Consider the following 25,990-nt stretch of genomic DNA (forward strand, 5'->3'; position numbering starts at 1 on the left):
GGTTGCCCGGCTACTGTGAAACTGGAAGGAGTCACCGTGTTTACATCCAACGATTTGGTTTTGTTGACGTTGATGACTAAACCTGCCGAGGAGGAGCGATCGGCAAGGTCGTTGAGCTTACTCTGCATATCAGAGCGCCGTTGCGCGAGGAGTGCAACGTCATCCGCCAATTCGAAGTCGTTTAGGTGCTCCATGGTTATAGGCTGCCATAACAGCCCGCGGTTTGGTTCACGGTCAATCGCATCTACCAGAATCTCATCGATTACGATGAGGAACAGTAACAGTGATAGAATACATCCTTGCCTCACACCAGCTACGACCCGGATAGGGTCGGACAGGACCCCATTGTGCAGCACTCTACACGAAAAGGCCTCGTACTGTGCTTCGATGAGGCCGATGATTTTCTCAGGTACCCCTTGCGTCTCAGGGCGCCCCATATTCTCGTGATTGAGACGATCGAAAGCTTTTTTCGTAGTCAATGAATACCAAGTAAAGGGACTCTTGGAATTCGTTAACCTGCTCCAAAATGATGCGGAGCGTGACAATATGGTCCACACAGGATCTTCCGGCACGGAATCCGGCTTGCTGCCGCCGGAGAGTCGCATCGATCTTCTCCTGAATCCGGGCTAGGATAATTTTGCACAGAACTTTGAGAACGGTACACAGCAACATAATGCCTCGCCAGTTATCGCATACAGTCAGGTCACCCTTTTGGGCACCTTCACTAAGATACCTTGCATCCAGTCGACCGGGAAAGTTGCGGTGTCCCAGATATTACGAAATAAACGATGCAGTAGTTGAGCGGATGTCATGGGGTCAGCTTTGAGCATCTCGGCTGATATGCGGTCGACCCCTGGGGCTTTATTCGATTTCATGCTTTGGATGGCTGTTTGAATCTCTAGCAGTGATGGAGCTTCGGTATTGACACGTGTTATACGTCGGATCCTAGGCAGATCATGCCGAGGTGGTGATGGCCTGGTTGGCACTTGAAAAAGTTGTTCGAAGTGCTCGAACCAGCGTTTCAGCTGGTCAGTTGGGTCGGTCAATAACTGATCATTCGCGTCTTTCACAGGCATCGTTGCATTCATCTTCGCCCCGCTTAAGCGTCGTGAGATATCGTAGAGGAGGCGAATGTCCCCGGTTGCGGCGGCTCTCTCTCCTTCGTCGGCCAGAGAGTCTGCCCACGCTCGCTTGTCCCGTCGACATGAGCGTTTTACTTCCTTCTCAAGAGCCGTGTATCGTTGACGGGCTAAGACTTTGGCTCCTCTGGTTTTCGATCGCTCTATCGCGGCTTTGGCTTCTCTTCGCTCCTCTATCTTCCTCCAGGTCTCATCGGTGATCCATTGTTTTCTCTGGGTGCGTAGTTCGCCCAGATTGTTCTCGCTGGTGGCGATGAAGGCATTCTTGATGGCGGTCCATTGGTCTTCCACGCTGCCACCTTCCGGAATATCTGCAGCACGCGTCTCCAGTTCTTCAACGAAGGACCGTTTCACCGTGGCATCTTCCAGTCGGCGTGTGTTGAATCGTCGTCCAACTCTTTCCTCCTGCCGACGAATCCGCGCAATGCGCAGGCGTATTTCGCCGATGAGGAGGTGATGATCAGACGCGATATCGGCACTACGTTTATTCCGTCCATCAAGAAGGCTCCGTTTCCATTTTCGGCTGATGCAGATGTGGTCGATTTGATTTTCTGTAAAGCCGTCACGGGAGACCCACGTGACCTTGTGAACCGGTCGATTAGGGAAAAGCGATCCCCGATCACCATGTCGTTATTACCACAAAATTCTGCGAAGAGCTCTCCGTTTTCGCTCATTTCTCCGAGACCATGGCGTCCCATAATGCGCTCATGGTTCGAGTTGTCGGATCCGATCTTCGCATTGAAGTCGCCCAAACAGATCTTGATATCACCCTTCGGAATTCTATCTACGACGGCATTGAGTTGACTGTAGAAGTTCTCTTTGTCTTGCAGATCAGCAGCATCGGTTGGCGCATAACATTGGATTATAGTAAGGTTTCGGACCCGTGTTCTAAATCTGGCAACGATTATCCTTTCACTTATAGGTTCCCACTTCATAAGCGCAGAGTGTGCCTGAGCGCTTAGTAGGAAGCCAACTCCGCGATGCCGGGGAGCGTGTTCACCTCGTAAACCAGAGTATAGCAGAACTTGTCCCGACGGCGTTCTGTGTTCTCCAAAGTTTGGCCAACGGACTTCACTCAGTCCCAGGATCTCAAGCTTCATGCGGCGTGCCTCATTGGCAAGTTGTGCCAATTTACCCTGCTGGGCTAGGGTTAAAACGTTCCATGTTCCTATTCGTGTCCGTTGTTTCGCGCTAAGAGTCGTCGCCGTAAAATCAGTCCGTATTCTTTCATTATCGGATTCTCGAACAAATTGATGTTTCGGGAACAGTAGGTTGTTGGCCCAAGGTTCCCTATCCACCGGGATGGGGCTGCCATCTTAGGTATAGCTTCCGGGGAATAGCATTTCATACTCAGCCGCTGGATGCCAGAACAGACGCTGTTGGAGCCGCACCTCCTTGGTGAACAGACGCTCGATCAGTTGGATCAAATTTGTTTCCACCCAACTCCAGGACTAGGCTAGTGCACTTTGAGCGGCACACGGTCGCTTTGATAGGGCCTGCTTGGGGACACATGCAGCTTTTTATAGAAGTTCAACAGAGCCCACTGTCGAACCCCACCACATCCTAGGCAGACCCCACAGTACGCACCCTCTCACTCTAGCTGATGTCAGAAGGACAACAGTGCCCAGGCTGCACTACCAGCTAAGTACGCAACCCTTAGCTGGCGGTCAATTGTCATCGGAAGACCCGTGGAAGCGTGAGTATTGGAACTTGTGAGGACCAGAGCTATGTTAGGCGCCCCTTCCCGGATGTCAACTCACCATTTCGCAGCCCAAGGAACCACAGACTGGTGTTCGAGAATACATGACGGTTTTTTTTTTGCTTGTTCACGAATTCGGGATTGAGCGTTTTCGGGGTGAAACGAGCAAATTATCTTAAATTTTCATCATCCTACCCTTATCCCCACCCTGTATAAGTTATTATAGTAAAAGGGTCCTACAGAATTTGGTCACTTGAACTTGGACAGTAACAGTCCAAAAATGGAAATAATCCGATCTACAATTTCCATTTTTTTTTAATTTGGGCATTTTAGACTTATTACAAGGAGTAACTAGTTCCGGAGGTCTCGGAGAAACCAACTACGGCGCTTACAATATGTTTACACGTTTGAATTTTCAAACGAAGAGTGTTCCTGCAATCACATAGTCGAGGTGATATGAACACCATTGCAAAAGGCAGTCGATATAACCTTCAAAAAACCTTCTGGCAAAAGTATTTCTAAAACACGACCTGAAACAGCCACAGGAAGTCAGGCCTTTAACCATGGCAGATCGTCTACGTGCATTCGAAACTATTTTTTATCGAGCTGTGCTATGGTTTTAATTAGCACCCTATGAAACAGAAATGGAATGAATTATAGATGTGCCGTAAGCAGAAGTTATGAATTTTAATTCTTCATGTCCGCTTGTGTGGTCGTTCCATTTCAATTAAACCTAATTAACAAAAATTAAGTTTAATGCGCATCTTAAAGAAATAATGCAATTCTTTGTTTCAATTCACTGTAATAAAATAGTTATAAAATTGATTAAAAAAGTTTTCAAGTTTATTGAAATTGGTTTGCAGATAATAATAATTAGTGGAACTAATTGGGGTAATAGACATAATCGAAATTTTGCGGTCATTCGACTGAACACTTAACACATAGATTTTATCTCCTAGACACATTGTCACCCCGATGACGATTATAGTTTTTGACGCCTATATCTGTTTTTAAAAAGAAAACAAAAAAATAATAAAAAAGTGCTTCAATACGAATCGGACTGAAGTAGGTATTAGCCCGAAATTAGTCCAAAACCGGCCATAATTTTTTTCCAATGGTCGCAGCAGTTGTCGTTGTTGAAACTGCACATGACACGTGCCTATTCGTTTTCACTGCACAACGAGATTGTGGTTTAATTTGATTTTTTTCGCGATTCAAAAGACTATAGAAAGTTTGACGAATACAGTCGTCACAGTTAAACGTCCTGAGCGATGCGCTTAGTGTTGCTAACTGAAGATGATAGTCGATGCTGCCATTCCAGTAGCTAGCCATTAAATGCGTTTGCACCCGTCTGCGTTGAACGAATCGTAAGAAACCTGCTCAAGAAAATGCAAAACCATATGCAAGGCAGTCAACCTTAAACTTGAACCGTGACATACAAAACCGCAACTCAATTTCATTCAAGATATTTCTGAGGAAAAGGAAAGTACTTTCATGATTATTCAATATATTTTTTTTTGCTCTTAACTGGGCCAAAGCTATCAAACAAATAGCGGTTAATACCTGTTTTCAAATATGTATATTCGTGTTTCATATTTGAATTTTGATGTCCTTTCGCGTTTGTTAGCTCATTACAGTATCTTGTTTCAGATACATAATTATGAATTCCATCTTTATTTTATACTCGTTCTGTAAATTTAGTCAAGGTTCAAAACCAAATCCATAAATCAGATGACGAATTCATTCATGTTTTATTTATACTTCGGTGGGCTCGACCGTTTACGATAGTAAATAGGTTTTGCCGAACTGAAACATAAGCAAATTCGACTTCGAGATGTGTCCCACTAATTGATTTCATCTTCCGGATTATAAAATTGTGGGAGAAAAAAAACAAGTTTTTCAAAAGTAGGAAACAGAACGTTTCGTCACGAGCATTCTCTCTAGAATCTGGATGGTGCGCACCCGTTGAGGTTTGTTTTGGAGTCTCACTTTGCTGCTGTTGGTCTGTTTTCGATTGGCCGTCGTCGCGATCAGTTGATACCTTCGTTGCTGCGAAGGTCGCCTAGCGGTTCGCCAGTTCAGCTTCGAGCGTGATTTTTTTTTCCGTTTATCAATAATTAATGTGATCAGTTACTTTGGGCAGTGTTGTTCAAAAAATCGACTGACCGCCAAATTTTGGGAAACTTTGAAGAGCATGTACGTATAGCATAGGCATGAAAAAAGTTTTCCATTGATTAACCTCGAATTGTCGCTTCGCATCTACCCACATCGCATCTGATAGATAAAATGGGCTTGAAGAGCTAAATGAACACAAGCGGAACATCATACATTAGATGAGTAGCCACGCTTGAAATATGTGCAAACAAATTCAAAGGCTGCAAGCATTTGGAGCATTTTGTGTGTTCGTATTTCTGTCAATCTGAGTCAGAACTGATAATTGGTTGCACACGGGAGATAGAGAGGGTGCTAGGACTAATGTTTTGGACATTTTTTCATGTCATGCAGCAATCTTCCGTGCAAAAGTATTATTGATAAAATCGCCACAGGTGCCGGCGGCGTTAGTTTCTATAGCGTGAGTGTTATGATTTCGGTTATGTATTATAAGTGAAATAGTTGCAGAAGACTGTACACCAGCTTTTAATACTCAAACATTGCATATTACTATAATCGAACGATAGGAAATCATAAAATTAAAATTAAGAACAAATTGAACGCGAGTTCTACAAAATAGTGCCGTCATAATCAAATTCGTTGTGAAATACCTAATTGGTCGTTGGTGTTTGTTTAGTGAAAAAGATATCTGCCTAATATCTTCAGCTCTGTGTATATCAAACTGTTGAATGCTGCGTTAAGAATGTGCACAGGTGTTAATTTCAACGGTTATGAGAAATATATATACCGTATTTACATAGCTTTTTAGCAATCAAAAATCACAATGACGGTTTATAGTTCGTGTTTGAGTGACAAAATGGACTGTGTTTCTTAATCTGAGTGAAGTAAAGATCTTAAATGGGATGTATTATAATCTTTATATTACTAATTTAAATGTTGTAGAACATAGCCCATAGCGAGGTACAGTTCAAAAGACTACCTTTAGCCTTCTCGGCGTAATTACATGCACTTTTAAGGCCCATGAGTCTGCACTTCTCAGAAAGTTCGTCCTGTTATCGTTTCTTAGCTAATTGAACAATGCAAAACATTTCTTCCTCAAGAGTTCATTCGCGAGAATCGTGAAGTGCGGAAGAGTTGTTTCTGCTTCGTGTGGCAGAAATTGTGATTAGGTAGGGTATCTGTTCCTATATCAATAACAATAAGGCAATGCGCATATAAAATGCATTGATTTCTTACCCAATAATCAAGAAACATGAGAATAATTATGCTCGGCTCACGTCATTTTTAATTGAAAACAATTTGGTAACTTCAAAAATGAAATTATTATCACATTTTAGAAGAATTTAGCTGAAAAGCATCATCACCAGCATGCACCTATTTCAATAACATTCAAAAACAGTTAATCCTATGCCTGTACCTATATCAATAATACTGTTTCCAACATAAAATACGCACACTATTACTTGTGTGTATACGTAACGATATGATTGCAGTGATGCCGAATTCTACAATGTTTTGTATTTGAGTTGAAATATAATTATGAAATTGCAGTCTTTGTTGTAGTTTTTCAACTTATCAGCTAAATTTTATGTTTGTCGTAGATTATCTTTTCGATATACCTTATTTTACAAACATAAGAGTTGAATTTCACAGTAAAAGTTGATTCAACCATTTTAAAATAAAAATCTAGGTCGGCAACTCTTAAGAGTACTGCAAGGCATGTTAACAGTTTGGAATACGGGCAAAGATAATTTAGACGTTGTTCGAAATAAACCTATATCAAACTATAGAAAATCGCGTTGGTTTTTCAAATATACTTATATGTACAGTTAAAATGTGATGTGCTTTATGTGTTGTGAAGTGAATTTTGAAAGGATACACTTGTGTGAGCTTAAAATTGAGTGGAAAACAACGGCGTAAAAACGGACGAATCTGCTAGTAGCAATCGAGCAGTGCATCAAACCAACAGTTCAGAGGTAGGAAAATGAAAATAAAAGTGCATAATAATTTTATCTTTTAATAAATTGATTCTTGTGCATTAAAACATTGCTTTAAGAAAATCTTGAATAATATTTGAAACATTCAAAAATGTGTTCCATCGATTATTGTGTACATACGATGTGAGAAATTGTAATTAAATTGATTTTTTATTTGGTTTTATCGATGGTTGGGATTAATATACGGGCTGTTATTAATATGGGAACAGATACCCTAATTAGTGTGTGGTGGAACGTATAGCAGCAATTAATTGACTAATTAGTGCTGGTTGGAAATAAGCATATGCGGTATTTCGAAAATATTCATTTCAGGTGGCTCGAAACGAAATTCCGCGGAATTTGAGCATGGCGAAATCTGATTTCTTGATTTCGTTTAGTTTCGTAAAATTACAAAAAAAAAACTCGCTAGAAAAACTAGCTTTTAACGAAATTTAACGGAATTCCGCGGAATTTCGAAACAAATTTAAACTTAAAACATACTGCGGTCGTGTATTATTAAAAATCTTGGCTGCGCCGCTGAACAAAACCATAAAGTTTTTTTTTAAATCTTAATGTTACACAATTTTTTCTATTGACGTTTTTTAACATATACATAATCCCATTCTGAATCGACAAACACGTATTTAGTTTTCTTCTGTAAAACGTTGTCAGTGTTTTGTTAGAAATGTCTAGCAGAAAACGAAAAATGTCTTTAACTATTCTTTTCTATTTTTGCCTTTCTCGTACATCAAGATGTAACGAAAAGGATATATTCACTTCCAAGACAATTTTGTGATAGAACGTCCGGAGATCCTTAGTGTTATATACCAATCGAATCAGCTCGACGAATTAAGATGATGTCTGTATGTGTGTGTGTGCGTTTTCCTAGTAGCACAATGCCGATCGATTTTGTTGCTGCAACTCCAATGTGACTGGATCTGGTTGCATATAAGTCACAGTGACTGGTATATGACAAGTGTGCTACTTGGGACGTATGTAGAGGAGGATGTTCCCAAACCGACCGTCGGTCTCAAACCGACCCGAAAATTATTTCTTCATACCTGGCAAATTTCCGCCGAAAAAACTTTGCGATTACATCTCTGAAATAAAAATGCAAATACATTCGTGCATTTTAGAAAGGTGCAGAGTATTCTTCTAGTGAGCAAGTGTATGCTACTAGCAACTCTGTATCTGCGTATACGCCTGTTACTATAACTCTATTGGTCGCAAAGCAGTTATTTGACTTCGAAAAAATAAAATCAGAATTGCGTTCATAATTTAAAACCAATTCAATCAAATTTCCGCGGAAAAAAAATCGTTTCGTTTCGTGAAATTTCGAATTAAATGGACCTTGATTTCGTATCGTTTCGAAGTCTCGAAAGTAAATTTATATTTCGTTTCGAATCGACATAGACGTTTTGAATTTCGTTTCGTTTCGTTAGGAAAAAGTGTGTTATCGCATACCCTTAGTTGCAAAATGTCATCCCACGACCGCGTATGCTCAATGTAAACCATTGGTTTAAATAAGGGGAGGTCAGACCCACTTGTGGCACCCCCTAGAAAATTTGAAAATCGATTTCCAAAATAGTTTATTCTCAAATACATCGTAGCATCGTATGTCTTCTGTTTTCAGCCTTTTAATGCCAAACACTTTCATTGCCATTAATTAATTAGTTCTTTGCGAAGCGTGATAACATTCTGGTTCATTAATTATACAAAGTTAAAAACAATATTCTTTGATAAAATATACATTCGTTTTCTGACATCCAACTACGGTTAGTTTTAAAGGAAGCTGGAACATTTTTGGACCAGAATTTAATAAATAATAGTCGTGACTGTTTACACATATTATTGGTCTCCATAATTGTATGCTCCTTTATCCAGCCAATAAGAGTTCAAGCGATAATTCTTTTGTAAACCTTTCCGAAATAGATATTAGAGATTAGAATCAATTGCATATTATTCAAGTATGCTGCAAAACGGATGATCAAATTCTTTTTTAGTTTTTTTAGTTTAACGTCTTTACAAGTCCAGATGATTTAATGTTCAACAAAACGTGGCCTCTCGTAACTTAATAGATATGCTTTTTCCAGCCTTACTTTCGAGATCGGATAACGTAGATCTGAACAGCTATAAAGTGACGTAGGACTACGTAGCTATTCGAAATTGATGGTATATACCATAATAATTTGTGTCTCTTTATTAACATTGAGCAAACTAGACGAGCTCGGTGGTCTAGTGGCTATCGCTTCTGCCTTACAAGCAGGAGGTCGTGGGTTCAATTCCAGGCACGTCCCTTTCCTAATTTGTATTTCTATCTTAGTTCTTTCTGTGTTTCACGTTATACTAAAACGATTCCTACTGTTATAACCTTCCACACAATCCCAAAACATCCCGTGGTACCTATGAAAGGTAAAGCCTGTCCACGTTAAATTTCGGACACCCATCATCCCACGTGATTTTTTAAAATTTTCACAAACCACTGAGGAGATCAATTTACACGACAGTTGAATCTCTCCGCTTTATGCTTTTCTTTCAGCGGGTTTTCCTTCTTGTCCAAAGAGATAAAATGGCCACAAATCAGTTGGACATTGTCTCAGTGTCCGAAATTTAACGTGGACAGGCTTTAGTAGAGTTCTCTGCATCTTTCTTAAGTGGGTGTCCAACAAACCATCTTTCCCCTTCCTCAGCATTCGCAAGGACGTGGCCAGGACAGATATCGAATATTGGAGAGTGCATTGCTTCCATCTAAGAGTTAGTGATTAGTCCCAACTCAATATCTGTGCTAACGGATGAAAATGATACTACTTTCATACAATAGTCTTGGCTTGTACCACTTACGAATTTGTGCGAACTGCTAAATGCTAATGCTCATACTTTATTAACATTGAGCAAACTGCCCGGAATACTACTGAATCAAGAAGTCGAATAGTTGCTTTCAGTTGGACGGACATTGAGTCTCCAACCGTGGAATTAACATGACTTATCGGCCGCATCGCCGCTGAAGCCACTCGACTGGCTTTCAGTGGAGGACATCAGGTATCAGAACGTCGGCTCCAGGGGCACGTTCACCTCAATTTGGGAGATTTGTGCCATCGCCTTCACAGCCTTTTTCATCACACACCTGACGGAAAAGGAAGTGAACAAAAAGGAAAGGAATGTGGATGGGAGAACAAAGGGAAAGTTTTGAAAAGGGCCCTTGAAGAGGGCATACAACGCATAAGCGTACAAGAGCTTATAGCTCCTTACCACAACGGGTTATGAACAACAAAATACTCTGATGGTTCAGGTTTCTGAAGTCAATTTCACTAAGTGTTTACCAAATATTTTGAAGCGCAATTGTGCATAGACTGGGCAGTTACATATTAGATGGTAAGAAGTTCCATAATCAGATTCACAATTATCACAAACAGATGATTCAACGCGTTGAATATTTGCATGTGATAGTTCAGTCGGCAGTGACCTATCAAGGCCTTGTCTAAGACACTGCAATTCTGTTTAGACAGCTTAGCTAAATAGCTTGCTACTACCGGAGATGGCTCCCGGATGTACAATTTTGTTTGATGGCATGAATCCAGACTACTCCAATGCCATTTGTGCTGAGTGACAGCCCAAGAGTTGATCAAAAGCTTCACTCAACACTTGGATATTGGAATATATAATAAACCAATAAAGACCAATAAAGTCATGCTATGTTCCATTACGAGCTAACTCATCAGCCAATTCGTTTCCAGCTATGGAAGAATGGCCAGGTACCCATATAAGATGTAAAGTATTAACTGAATTCAATTCCTCAATTTGAGTTCGACATGCGATTACTAACTTCGACCTTGAGTTGGCCGAGGCGAGAGCTTTAATAGCTGCTTGGCTATCTGAACAGAAGTATATTACTTTGCCCATAATGCGTTGCTGCAGTACAGATTGCACTCCACACATGATGCAAATATTTCCGCTTGAAAGACAGTGCAGTGTGTACCCAGTGAGTGTGACTGTTCCAATCTCAGCTAACGCGAATAGACGCCTGCACCTGCTCTACTTTCGAGGAGGGAGCCGTCAGTGTAACAAACAATGCTGTCCGACATACTTCTCTCCAAATAGCCAGATGTCCACTCATCCCGCGAGGGGAATTGTGTTGAAAATGTCCTATAAGGAAAACTACTAACGTGTGTGAGATCACTTGTAGCAAGGAAAATTTTGTCCCAATTAACCATAAGCGGTAACAACGTAGTGTGAGTAGAACTGCGGTTTACAGGATTCTCTTCCATAAAACCGAGTACCCATAGTCGGTAAGTACAAGAAAATGCTTCTTGTTTGAGATGAATGTGTAGTGGGGCCACGTCGAAGAGAACTTCGAGAGCAGCCTTGGGAGTTGAAGAAAACGCACCAGTCATTGCCATTAGGCATATCCTTTGAAGATGGCCTAATTTAGACTGAATTGTCCTCACTTCCCCCTTTTGCCACCACACTAGACATCCATAAGCCAAAATTGGTCGTACAACTGTTATGTAAATCCATTTGGTGTATTTGGGTTTAAGACCCCAAGTTTTACCAAAGGTTCGTCGGCATTGGCCAAAAGCCATACAAGCCTTTTTGATTCGGAACTCAATGTTAGGTTTCCAGGAGATCTTTGAATCAAGAATTAGTCCCACATACTTTACTTGATCAGTTACATTGATTTCAGAACCAGATGTTATGGACGAATACCATTACGATTACGTTTTTCCGTGAAAAAAACAATAGATTACTATGTCTGAAACTTGATTATGCATACGTACAACATGTGATAGATTTAGTTCGGAAAAGGTATTGGAGGGTAACCGCCCCTTCGGTGGGGTTTGATCCCACGACCCCAGTTGTTGTTTTATTTGGATTGACAATAGATGTTTTATTCGGATTGACCGAAAGGCCATATTGGCGACACCAACTTTCAACTACCTGAAGAGCATTTTGCATCATGTCGAATAAAGTAGTAATACACAAACCGACTATAACGTTCATACGTTAAACAGTTATAAATCAGTATTTCCATGTAAATACAAAGAAGGCGACTCATTCTTGATCGAATGGTAAAAAAAATGGAAATTCATCAAGAAACTGCTGAGATATTAAAGTTTAAAGTATATCAAATTTTCGTGACGGTCTCCGATTTTCGCAATCGTAAAGTGTACCCCAATATAGAAAAGACAGACGTAGTCCTACCTGTAAATAGTTGAATGATTCCAAGATTTGTTCATTTTAGGGTCCTTCCATGTTCCCACTAACTATGCGTTATTACAGAAATTTAAAACTCTGACGAAAACTTACAATAATTCCTCAGTAAATATATTGTAGTTCCTGTTGAAAACCGAAGTGAGCTCTTGCGACAGTCGTATTTTCTCCCCTTTCCGGATGTTTTAACTACTTCGCGAGTAATGTGCATGATGGAGCATAGATGCACATTACTTGCGATGCAGTTGCGACATCCGAAATGGGAGAAAATTCGATTGTCGCCGTTTATTATTTACGAAATCTCATCAAAATCCGGTTTTAAGGTGTCCTTAATTCAATACTTCAAAAACACCTTCCGGATCTCAATATTTTTTTCAAAAATTCTTAAATTATTTCCGAATTTATAAAACAAAGATTTTTTTTACAAAAATCTCACAGAACCTCAACAATATGGGAAGAATGTTAAGATTTGTTTGCCTAGATTTTTTTTTATTTGGTGAGCTCAATCGTGTATCACGCTTTGAGGAGCCTCAATTGACCTTTCCAGTCAAACAAATTTATTAAATCGATTCTTTGGCTTATTTAAGGCCAACTTTCCCAAAGAACCCATGTTTTTCGACGCCTCTAACTATTTTTAACCGTCTAAGACGAATTAAGTACTCTCCATTTAATTCCACCAATTAATTTTCGATATCTTTGCAGATACGTATTTCGACCACAACTGTGTGGTTGTCTTCAGTGTCTCGTACTTGACTCGACTTTGTCAGTACGAAACGAGTCAAGTACGTGACACTGCAGACGACCACACAGTTGTGGTCGAAATACGTATCTGCAAAGATATCGAAAATTAATTGGTGGAATTAAATGGAGAGTACTTAATTCGTCTTAGACGGTTGAATACATTCCACTAAAAGAGCTAAATATATTTTTCTATTTTTAAAATCAAAAACAAAAACCGAAAAAGTGCTGCACGTGTGAAACGGCCTGAAAAATTCACCCGATGTTCGTTCAAAATCTGGCCAATCATAAAAAAAACAGCACTTTTTTGATTTATGTTTAGAATTTTAAAAATAGGGTAAATCACTACTTGGGCCTATGGACCCGGTTCCCGCTCACTACACAGAAAACTAAAGATTTATACTGTTTCGAAGCCGTAGGTTTATGATTGATAATTTTTAAAAACTCTCCCATTTATTTTTCACAATATTCAATATCTTTCAATCACTTGTTTTACTCCTAATTGATCCAATTGTAGAAAATAAAAATGTAGATTTCAAAATCTCACTCTCCGATGCCACACCACTGAGCCGGAGTGATTCTTAACACTTTTACAAAACGGTATCATCAAATAAACACCTACCTGAAAATCGTCACAGTGCTCGTTACAATCATTGCTTCAAGCTTTTAATCACCACACAATACTGCTCCACACACGAACTTCAATCTAATCACTAGAACGTATCACTAGAACTTATATAAACATAATTAGAATACATTTAATCAGACCGCATCGTGCTTTCGTGCTGTGCGGTTCTTTCTCTTTGCGGAAGGAAGTTTTTAATACTACCCGAAGCTATTTTAATTTCAACGGTGCTTCTTAGCGCTATTTCTACCCACTGATCCCGTTACGATCTTTGCAAGGACCCGTGCCTTCGTTTTACGTTGGACCCGTTTGCGGAAGTAAAATTCCGACAAGCGGTGGTAATCCTGCAGGGACACCGTTCTGGGAAAACCCTCTCAGAAGGTCACGTTTCCACGCTCAGCAATGAGTATTAATAAAAACAAGAGGAAGGGAGTCTCTGAATTCTCCACTTCATTAAAAGAAACAAGGTTTCAAGACCGTCCTGCCCAAGCGCGGAAAAAATAGAAGGAAGCTGGAGACTTCAGATATTCCTTCTAAATCTAACGTTGACATTATTTCTTCTCCCATCGAACTGAGCAATCAGTTCGATTTGATTAATAACGAATTTGAGGAAATCGAATCTACCTCTAGCCCAGGTGATTCGATTCATGCGAAAAACAACGGATTCCGCCAATTGTGGTATCTGTTGCCGAGTTTTCTGGCTTTCGGAATGAAATCTTGAAGTAACCTTCGGGGATCAAGGTTTCATTTCAGATAACTAGGAAGGGTGACTGCCGCGTTTTGCCGGGATCGCTTTGACGATCGCAAACGTCTTCTCCAGTATTTAACTGAGAAGCGCCATAAATTCTTCACATACGACGACAAAACTGAGCGATTGTTCAAAGTCGTCTTGAAAGGTCTGCCCAGTGATGACAAATCACTGGATGAGATTAAAATTGAAATTTCTGAATTACTTGGATTTTCACCAGTCCAAGTAATTAAGATGAAAAAGAAATCACTCTGGTACTTCCCAAAGGGCATTTTCTCAAGAATTTTATTTAGTTCATTTTAACAAAAGTGAACTAAATAATATGAAAAGTTTGGAAAAGGCCTGTATTATGTCCCATGTCCGTGTTACATGGGAACATTTCCGCAGGCCTGGGGGAAATTTCCAAAATCCCACTCAGTGCCGTAAGTGCCAAAAGTGGGGTCATGGAACCAAACATTGTCACATGGATGCTAAATGCATGATTTGTGGTGGAACCTCTCACGCCAAGGACGCATGTCCTGTGAGAGAAGATTCCAATAAATTTAAATGTGCAAATTGTGGGGGCAATCATAAATCCAATTTCTGGGAATGCCCTTCACGCAAAAAAGTTTTGAATTCCCGTGCAAAATTGATGACGGGAAATTCCAATCGGATCCCAGATTCGACGGGTAGAAATTTTTCAAACGCTCAAATTTCGATACCGGTTACCGGTCGAGCAATTCATACCCACCACAATTCACAAACAAATTTTGCCGCTCGTCAACGGGTAGCAAGCACTTCAGTAAATTCCAATTTTCAGATGTACCTACGTATGCAAACATCGCTGCTGGTAGACAAAATTTCTCTTCTCAAAATGAGGTTTATACCCATGTCCCAACGGGAAATAACGGTCATGTTGCCGATTCAGGTAGCATGACTGCTTCCGATTTGATTTTAACTGAACAATTGCATCACATGATTGATGCAATGTTCAAAACAAATACCATTCCAGAAGCTGTTCAGGTTGGTATAAAAGTACACACAAAAAATGTTATCGGACTCCGTTTCAATGGATCCAAATAATTGTGTGAAAGTTCTAAATTGGAATGCCCGCTCTCTAAAGGGTAAGGAAGATGAATTATTCAACTTCCTAACAGTTCATAATGTGCATATTGCCATTATAACAGAAACCTATTTAAAACCAGGACTCTCCATTAAAAGAGATCCAAATTATTTTATCTACAGAAATGATCGTCTTGACAGCGCCTGTGGTGGGGTCGCCATTGTCATCAATAGACGTATCAAACATAAATTATTTTCTTCATTCAAAACCAAAGTTTTTGAAACCTTGGGAGTTTCTGTTGAAACAAATTTTGGAAAATTTTCCTTCATTGCAGCTTACTTGCCTTTTCAATGCAATGGGCAGCAAAAGAATTTGTTGAAAGCTGATCTTCAAATTCTGACTCGCAACAAATCTAAATTCTTCGTAATTGGTGACTTCAATGCCAAACACCGTTCATGGAATAATGCTCAAAGCAATTCCAATGGTAAAATTTTATTTGAAGATTGTTCTGCGGGATATTATACTATTCAATATCCCAATGGACCAACTTGTTTTTCTTCCAGTCGAAATCCTTCTACAATTGATTTAGTTTTAACGGATTCAAGTCAGCTGTGTGGCCAATTGGTAACTCATGCTGACTTTTGACTCTGATCACCTTCCTGTGACATTTGAAATCTCACAAGAAGCCATTTATAATCCAATCAGCTCTACTTTTAATTATCATAGAGCTGATTGGGATTCTCTCAAAGCAATATATCGATAGGAATTTTGATGTTGATATTCCTCTCGATACCAAAAGTGATATTGATAATGCTCTCGTATCTTTGACAAATTTAATTGTCGAAGCCAGAGGCATTGCAATTCCTAAATGTGAAATTAAATTCAACTCCATTATTATTGACGACGATCTTCAGCTACTGATCCGTCTTAAAAATGTGAGGCGAAGGCAATACCAAAGAACTCGCGATCCTACTTTAAAAGTTATTTGGCGAGATTTGCAAATGAAATTAAAAACGTTTCGCTATTCTGAGAAATACCAACTTTGAGAATAATGTCTCGAAGTTGGATCCCAGTTCGAAACCCTTTTGAAATTAACGAAAATTCTTAAAAAACCTCAAAAGCCAATTCCAGCGCTTAAAGAGGGAAATAAAATTTTATTAACAAATGGCGAAAAGGCTCAAAAACTTGCTCAGCAGTTCGAGAGTGCCCATAATTTTAGTCTAGGTCTCACTAGTCCAATTGAGGATCAGGTTACACGAAGCTTCGAAGACATTCTCGATCAAGATAATGTTTTGACCCTTCGTTGGGAACTAATTTGGATGAAGTGAGATCTATTACTAGAAAATTTAAAAATATGAAAGCCCCGGGTGATGATGGTATTTTCTACATACTTATCAAAAACTTCCTGAGAGCTCTTTATCCTTTTTGGGTAATTTAATTAACACATGTTTTCAATTTGCATACTTCCCAGATAAATGTAAAAACGCTAAAGTTTTTCCAATTTTGAAGCCGTACAAAAATCCTGGTGAGGCTATTAGATATCGCCCAATTAGTTTGTTTTCTTTAATAAGCAAACTGTTTGAAAAGATTATTTTAAATAGAATAATTGTTCATATTAATGACAATTCTATCTTTGCTGATGAGTACTTTGGTTCTCGCCATGGGCATTCAACCACCCATTAGTTATTGAGAGTTACGAATTTAATTCGGCTCAACAAATTTGAAGGATATTCGACTAGAGTTGCTCTTCTTGATAAAGAGAAAGCATTTGACAGTGTTTGGCGTGAAGGTTTGATTGTAAAATTGATAAATTTTTAATTTTCCTCTGTACGTTATTAAACTGATCCAAAATTATTTATCAGATCGCTCACTGCAGGTAAACTATCACAATTCTAAATCTGATAGATTACCTGTTAGAGCTGGTGTTCCCCAAGGCAGCATACTGGGGCCCATATTGTATAACATTTTTACTTCTGACTTACCTGATTTACCACCAGGGTGTCAAAAATCTTTGCTTGCAGATGACACGGGTCTCTCAGCCAAAGGGCGTAGCCTTCGTGTCATTTGTAGTAGATTGCAAAAAAGTTTGGATATTTTCTCCACTTACTTGCAAAAATGGAAAATTTCCCCGAATGCTTCCAAAACTCAGCTTATAATTTTCCCACATAAGCCGAGAGCTTCTTATTTGAAACCTTCTAGCAGACATATTGTCACTATGAATGGGGTTCCAATTAATTGGTCTAGCGAAGCTAAATATTTAGGACTTCTGCTAGATCAAAAATTAACTTTAAAAATCACATTGAAGGCCTTCAAGCCAAATGTAACAAATATATTAAGTGTCTATATCCACTTATAAACAGAAAATCAAAACTTTGTCTTAAGAACAAACTTTTGATTTACAAACAAATTTTTAGACCAGCCATGTTGTATGCTGTGCCAATATGGACTAGTTGCTGCAATACCAGAAAGAAGGCACTTCAGAGGATTCAAAATAAAATTTTGAAAATGATTCTGAAGTTACCTCCGTGGTATAGTACCAATGAACTTCATAGAATTTCTAATATTGAGACATTGCAACAAATGTCCAACAAAATAATTTCAATTTTAGACAAAAATCGTTGCAATCTTCTATTGCAACGATTAGCTCCTTGTACCCTTAGTATAAATTAGGTTAAGTTTAGTTTAAGTAGAAAACATTGTAATTCCTACATGGTTTAATTCAACCAGAGGAAATATCGTAACTGCCAGAGGCAATTGAAATGTATTAATAATATCTAAAAGCGTAACATAGCAAATAAGGATGATAGTGTTAAGAAAACACGGAACACCTAGTCTAAGAGATAAATGCATGTATTAGATAATTAGCAAATAAAATTAGTTAAAAAAAAAAAAAAGAATACATTTAAAAATGTATTCTCAAACCGAACAAAAAATCACCTCGGCCCAAAAACTTCTAGCCGCACCGTGCTGCCAAAAGGCCAGGAGAATGAAAATGGTCCTTCATTGATGATAGGAAAACTGTTTAATATGTTGACGCTATCATGTTATTTATAATTTTCTCGATTTCAAAAGGTGAAAAAAATATTGTTTTTAAGTATTTGGAAAAAAAATTGGATGAGTAAATATATCTTCTCAACCAAATAAAAATGATTATGAATGATACCATCTGGCATCTTGTTGTCGTGGAACGTGCATATTTTTGTTTACGTCGCATTTTCTACCGTCCCGAGAGAGAATGAGAGAGAAATGTTGAGAGATTGAGTGAAATTTTGCTTAGGCCGGGAACTGGTTTTTGTGATATGCCGAATGGAAATCGCTATGACTGAAATGAGTGCTGCACCTCGTTAATTTAAATCAAATAAAAGCTTTCTTGAACGATATTTAGCACGAATAGCTATTTTTTAAGCAGAAGTGAACCCCAATGCAGTATTATACAGCCCACAAAATTCAGGAAAAGATGCTTCCTGTCATAAATATCAATTGAATAATGCAGTCGTACGCATGTTAGGCCGGGAATGGGGTAAGAAACCCTACTTAGGCGTCAGAAAATATGGGTTCTTTGGGAAAGTTGACCTTAAATAAGCCAAAGAATCGACTGAGATAATAAAACGAAACGAGATACAATTTTTGGCGGAAAAGCTCAATCAAAATCAAACACTTAATCATGCAGCAAAATAACGATGTGGTTTGCTTGAGGTACCTGCTTGATTATAGGAACTCGAAAAACATTTTATTTGCAGTAACTAACCGAATATAAATGTTCATATTATCGATTGCGCCCTAATACCGGTTCTAAGCTTCGATATTATTTTTATAATTATCATATATAAAAATATTATTTTTCAAAAATCAGTACCTCTGAAATACTCGCCATGCGAATGATTATGATCTCCTCTTTCATATCGTGGGTAAACTAAAATGTGCTATCGGGGGATCTAGAACAATTTAAATTTTTTCCACAATTTTTGGTGCATTTCCATAGAATGATAGCCGATTTAACCTACCCCCCCCTCCCAAATGCATGGAAAAATGACCCCCCAAAGAACATTTGAAAAATGCTCCTACGTGAAGGAGAAAAATTTATACTTTCGTGTAGTCCGTGTTTTAGAGACACTGATTTAAAAAAAAAATTAACATTATTGAAGAAGAAACAGCTTGTTTACAATAGTTTGATGCGCTTTCATGAAATAAAAATCCGTGAAAATTTGGCAGAATTCCTTTCATTGCTTATATTTTTAATGAAAGCAGGAGAGAATAAAATGTAAATATCACGTGATCTCTCTCAATGAAAATGAAAATCTCAGTACTGCTTCGGACAAAGACACCGCACCGTGCACCGTGAGCAGAAGGGGTAGTCATTTGACCACCAAGATCCTTCCTAAGCGGTTTCTCTTAGAAATTTACAGGAATTTTTCGTAAATAAGTAATTATTTTGGAAATTCGAGGATCTTTGCGTTAGTATTTGAAGCAATATCCTAATCAAAAATTTAAGGTTGTAGGAACTGTTCCGTTTTCCATCTCACTGTACATATATTCATCTCATCGCAAAACAAAGAAATACAGCACCAATCTCGTCGCTTCTTTTTGCTAACACGCGTGCTCACTGCTGAAAAAAATCACAAAAATAAGAAACAAACCAAATTCCTTTTCATTGCTCTGTTTTTGATGGGATGGAAATAGGAGCTATGGGATGAAGTGCCGAACCGTTCCCCTATTTTGTGGAAATTCAGAGTAATTCAATGTAATGTCTCGTGGAAAGCTCTAACGAAATTACTGAAAAAAAAAAATGAGGAATTTTACGGTAAATTTGTATTAAACTGCATATGTAAATTCAAAGAAATTTTCCTCTGAAAACCTAATGGAGTTTTTGGTGGAAGTAAAATAAAAGCTCCGTCAATATATGATGCAATTTACCCCTGAAAATTTGCGGGGGAAGTCAAATGAATTTAAAGCAATTTCTCGTGTAAATTTAAAGAATTGCTATAAAAACAGAATTTCAGAAGAGGAACAGGACGAATCTCAAAAGCATCTCCTGAAGAAAGCGTAGTGAAAAACTACTCGAAGTTTTCTTGAAGGAAAAGCTTAATTATTCTTAGTAGGGTGTTCTAACTGAAATCCTGTATAGACCTTTGCGCCAAACTACTTTAAGCCGGCGGCGGCGGCTGTGGCGACTCGAATTGGCGCGGTTCAAAATTTTCTTTCAAACATTTCGTCGGTGGGTAACGAAAAATACCTTTTTTGAATATTTGCATTTCTCGTGCCCTAATGGCAATAAACATAATTTATATTTCAGGGGAACAGGTGGTAAAATGAACACGTTAAGCACTTGCGTTGAATTCGATCATAAAACAAGATTAATTTGATAGTTTTACCACTTAGTCCAACAATTTAACTCATATTCTTATTGCACTGAACAGTTTTTTCGCTTTTAAACATTGTTTTATATAGTATTTCTTCGATATAAAAAACATCAAAATTTCGTATTTACAAAAATAGTACAGGTAAAATGAACAATGCTTGGTGGTAAAATGAACATCGCTTTTAAAACCCTTTTGAAATATTTAACTTTTATTTTTTTTATCTTCAGCCCCGTAAATATAACCAATTGAGATTACGAGAGCCTTTTGAAAAATCTGGTTTATCTTTTAAAAAACTCTCAATTATCAAAATAACAATAATAAAAAAAAAATGAAATGTCAGTTTATTTTGAAATTAAATTTAGATATTTAAAGTTTTATCTTGGTTATTTATATGGGTTGTTTCTCGAACTTCCGCTTCACAATTGCACAACTTTAATCATTGTGTAAGTTTGATACAAGTGTTCATTTTACCTGCATACTTGACATGTGATAAATAACTCTTCCTATAACGATGCATACCAAAAATTTAAATATTTACCCCTGCAACAGCCTTGTGATGGTTGTTCCATTTGCCGCTGTAGTTTGAAGAAGTGTTCTGATGAATTTGATAAGAAATAAAGCTTACGAAAACTTGGTTGAAAATTACACCAAAACCTATTTTTACGGTCTCGTTTGATATTTTGGATAGTAATAGCTATTCGTTTGGTCTGAAAACCAAAATATTAGCCCAGGTACCTTGTTTTATTTCAAGAAAAACTTGTACATGGTTAACATACGCCTAAATTGTGTTTTGTGATGGGCACGATGGGCACGTGACCCATATTTCACTGAAATTTAATTAGGTATGTGCGACAAAATTGTCTTGAGAAAAAACTGATTTTCCGCCAATTTTTATAAAGTGTTAAGTAATTCCTTCAGGAATACCATGAAAAGATTCACTTAAGGATTCTCCAAAAAAATCTTCATGAATTTCTTTACGATCTCCTCTAGTGATTTTTCTTCATGAATTCCTTTGAAAGTTCTTCCAGGAGGGTGTGTAATTCCTAGTGAGAATACTAGCAAAAATCCTGAATTATGCCTTCCTTAGCCTGGCGGCTATAATGCAAGGCCATGCAGAAGGTGACTAGATTGAATTCACTGTACGGTGTATTTTTTTTGTTTCATCCCTATGCCTATGAGCACAATGAATAATGAGCAAAAATGGTGAATCTACTTAGAGATCTGGCAGTTAAGACCTGTGGAAGTGCTTAATGACCATAAAGGACATTATCTAGGAATTTCTCATCCAGACATTTTAATACACGTATTATTCATTCCTCAGAAGTTCTGGATAAGGGAATCCCTAAAACCTCTATATGAGGAATTCTTGGAATGAATTAAAAAACTGGGAGAACAAACTCCACCACCCCTACAATTTTTGGATAAGAATTTCACAGGAATTCTTGTAGAAGCAACTTTTTAGAAGCCTTGCAGAAGGAATTCCATAGGAGAAAATTCGTGAGCAGGGAATCATTTTTTCTTGGATGTCAGTAACAAACTCTGTTGATGAGAAAGGGTATATTGTTAGGCGTTGCTCGAATATTGATTCCCTGTTCGTGAGGAAGAAATTTGCCAGAGTTATAAGAGGCAAGCATTATCTAGAATATCTAAGTAATTCGCCACGATCATCGTAGAAGCAATTTCTCCAAATTTCTGAAGGAGGCATTTCTCTTAATCCTTAATTCCTAAAGGAGAAAATCTCCAAAAATCCTATAGCAAGAATTTTTCACAATACTGTATAATGAGTTCCCATAACTCCTGAAAAATTCATCCAAAATTACTTTGGGGAAAATTTCCTGAAAATTAATAAAATGGGAATTTAGAGGTTGGAGAGTAGGCTGCAGTTCTTTTTTTGTGGAACAAATCTTCCTGTTCAGGTGTGCCACTGCGACTAGTTATTAGATCTATGGGATACGTCCTTAAGACTCCTGCTGAAGGAATTCCCCGGAATTTCTGGAGATGGAAGAACCCAGAATTATTGGAAGTTTCCCAGAATTCATGGAGAAAGAATTTTCTAGAATTCCAGAGGAAGAAAATGTTCAGAATTCAAGAAAAATTACATGGAGGAAGGATTCTCAATAATATCTGATAAAATAAATCCTCAGAGCTTCTGGGAAGGAATTCCTCAGAAATCCCAGGGAAGGAATAAACCTGTATTCTTGTTATATGAGCTTCCCTGAATTCTTGGAGAAGGAATTTTGTAGAATTCCTGGGGGAGGATTTTATCAAAATCAAAGAAAAAGGAAGTCTCCAGAATTCTCTAAAACTCTTGGAAGAGTAATTCCCCACAACGGAACAGTTCTTCAAAATTCTTCAAGTTGGAATTCTCCAAAATTCTTGGAAAAGTTATCTCCTCCCTTATCTTCCTAGAATCCAAGAAATAAATTTTCCAGATTTTCGGGAGAAGAATTTCGTTCGGAAGGGTTTCCTAAAAATAGTACCAGGAGGATATTAGTTTGATACCAGTTGTGTAAACAGGAGTTCGCTATTATTTCTAGCTCTTTCGTGTGAAACGGTTCAATGGTGGTTTTGTCATTGCCAAACATGCTATGTTGATCACCTTATCGCATCAGTAATAAAATCAGTCACATTACATCAAAATATATCAGTAATAAAATAAGATTTCTTTTAAAAAAGGTATCATATCCGGGGCTGTCCACAAACCACGTAGACCAAATTTCCATATTTTCAATCCCTTTTCCCTCTAGTAGACTTTTGTAGGCTTTTCCGAAATCCCTCCCCTTGATGCTACGTAGACTTTTCCAAATTTTATAAAATGTCATATTTGCTGTGTATTTTGAAATAATATGGGGATCAATCACGTGTTACGTTATTCAGTTATTCAAATCCATTTTAGTAAAAAAAAACAGTTACAGTCAAACCTCCATGAGTCGATGTTCTATGACTCGACTATGACTATGGACTCATGGAAGCAAATTATGCCATATTAAAAAATATTTTCTGGGTTACGGTGATGGTCCCTTCAAACAGCTTCACAAGGATTTTCTATATCACATCTCGATATTGCCATGAGTCGACGGTCCCTTCAATATCGACTCATGGAGGTTTGATTGTACTCTATTATGGGCGGTACAGTAGCCGTTTGATAACTGCAACGCATTCTAGACGTCAAACGGTTGTCAAACGACGTCAGATGCAATAAAAGTGCAGCGCAATGCAGCTGTCATTGAGTTTGATATAAGTTTGAAGTTTTGCGGTCCGATAACTGCAAAACTGTTGCAACTATCGAATTGCAGTTAACAAGCATTGCAGTTAAATGACTTGCAATTATCGAACGTCTGCTGTATATAGATCTCCAGTGTAGGTAAAATCTCAAATTCTCAAATCTCATCGGCGATTCAAATCATGCGTGAGTCAAGTCCCATCAGAATCATGGCCCAGAGAATCGCTCATGATTTGAAGCGCGATTTACATCATTGCATGATTTTTACGTGTTCTTCATTGTTAAATGCATTGAATTACCTTTTTTGCCTAAAACAATGACTAATATATCCATATGTAAACAAAATATACGCCTCGATTGCGTTTTGACGCTTTTTGGAGCGACATCATTTTTCAGCGAGTCAGCGATGCGATGCGATTTTGTCCGAGAAACTTCTAGCGCGATATGCTCTCCTTACAGAATCGCAAGCGAGTTAGCTCGTGTATGAAGCCTCGATGGTTGAGATTTGAGTATGATTCTAGCAACACTGCACGCCGGTTGAAATAATAGAAGACCGAACGATTTTCAGGGCAATATGAAAATTCCAAAGAATTTTCTGTGGAAATTCAGCAATTGTAGAAATTGTGGAGAGTTGGCCATTGGAATCCAAAGAATTTCCTTCTAAATTTCAAAAGTTTTCCGGTCAAATTTCGAGTAAATTTTCGTGAAAATTTAGAATAATTTCCTCGAGGTTATTTTAGAATTTAAGAGAATTTTCAAAAATATTTCCAATTGAGCTTTAGAATAATTTCCCATGGAAATTAAAAAAAAATCCCCTGCAAATTTTATGCAATTTCCTGAGAACATCCTAAAGAATTTGCGAATAATTTTCAGTGTAAAATCTGGTGAGTTTTCAGTGGAGATTTTGGTAAATTTCTCGTAAAAATTCCGGATAATTTTATATAAAAACTTCAAAAGCTTCTTGAAAAATTACAATGTTTTGTCAAGTTCTTGGAATATACGGTCAAAATACTGACTCTGAAACCGGAAAGAGCTTCTCTCCGGAATATTAACCACAATTTGAGAAACTGAGCAAGATCAAGAACATCTCAATTCATATCCCGTTCATTCAAATATGTTGTCCACCGAACTAATCGAGCAGCCCCGGTGGGATGTCGGATTTGAGTTGTAAACTTTAAAAGTAACCAATTGCGAAGGACTCGTTCGGTAAGTTCTTTTATTATTCCTCACATGAAGACCTTATATTGGTGAAGAATTGTGGCGATTCCTGATTGTGTGGGAAGGATTTAGAATCTACGAGGACTTTTATACAATTGACGGATCGTGTTGAGTTCGGTTGTGCCAGCAGTCCTAGCTACCGATTTTTGGTGTCTGTATGAGCGGAGCTAGCGGATGATTTATTATTTTAGAGTTGATTAAACGATATAATTGGCACTGTGTATATAAGATAAAAAGATAAATTGGTGCAATTAACGTCATCTGATTTGATATCAAAAACAACTTGGGATTTATTGGCTATCCGCTGGATTCAGGTTGAGATTGTTGGTGAGGGTTGGTATTGTACATTAGAATTCATCATGAATTGACAGTTTGGGGTGGGGACGGGAGTTTTGGGTTTTCCCACGTAGATTATATAAACATAGATTGCCTTTGCGTCACTCTTAGATCGGCACCAGAATTATCAAGGGGATGCTAATAGAAATGTTTTTAAATAATTAAAAATGAAACTGCCTGATTGAGCATATGTGTTATATGTGGTTAGAATAAACACTTTGAAGACGTTGCAGCAGACTATATACTAACGTATTGATGCACGTGATTGGCATCAAACTGACCGGAGCAAAAATGCAAAAATGTACGTTTTTCCATACTAACTAATCTCCATATAAATTACAAGCGCGGAAAGCGGGAACGCAGCCAATCGAGCGCATCTTCTGCACAGAGGATTGCGGTCCTAAAGCGATTCAACAAAAAAAAAAACTTGATCTTACTTGATTGGATTTGTGTTCCATATACAACTGCATCCCAGTTTACTATACATATTTCTCAAAAAATAAAGAATAAATATCACTGACGGCGCTAGAGTTTACTTTCGATACTTCGAAACGATACGAAATCAA

General features: G+C 38.1%; 1 protein-coding gene across 7 annotated transcripts in view; it reads left to right on the top strand.

The window, feature by feature from the left end:
- Positions 1-25,990, top strand: part of LOC134204521 (cytochrome b5-related protein-like) — a 125,890-nt gene that overhangs the window by 76,219 nt on the left and 23,681 nt on the right. For 2 of the 7 annotated variants that reach the window (XM_062679327.1, XM_062679328.1), the window contains exon 1: positions 5,269-5,410. The exons of 1 other annotated variant lie outside the window; for it this stretch is intronic. In XM_062679327.1, coding sequence (XP_062535311.1) covers positions 5,333-5,410 — 78 coding nt within the window. In that variant the 5' untranslated portion in view covers positions 5,269-5,332. Of the gene's footprint in view, positions 1-4,848; positions 5,039-5,268; positions 5,411-6,081; positions 6,120-6,777; positions 6,927-25,990 lie in introns of those variants that run through there. 4 more of the 7 variants (XM_062679329.1, XM_062679331.1, XM_062679334.1 and 1 more) reach the window with 4 other exon arrangements.

The sequence above is a fragment of the Armigeres subalbatus genome, unplaced genomic scaffold, assembly GCF_024139115.2.
Source record: "Armigeres subalbatus isolate Guangzhou_Male unplaced genomic scaffold, GZ_Asu_2 Contig636, whole genome shotgun sequence".
In the NCBI taxonomy this organism is placed as follows: domain Eukaryota; kingdom Metazoa; phylum Arthropoda; class Insecta; order Diptera; family Culicidae; genus Armigeres; species Armigeres subalbatus.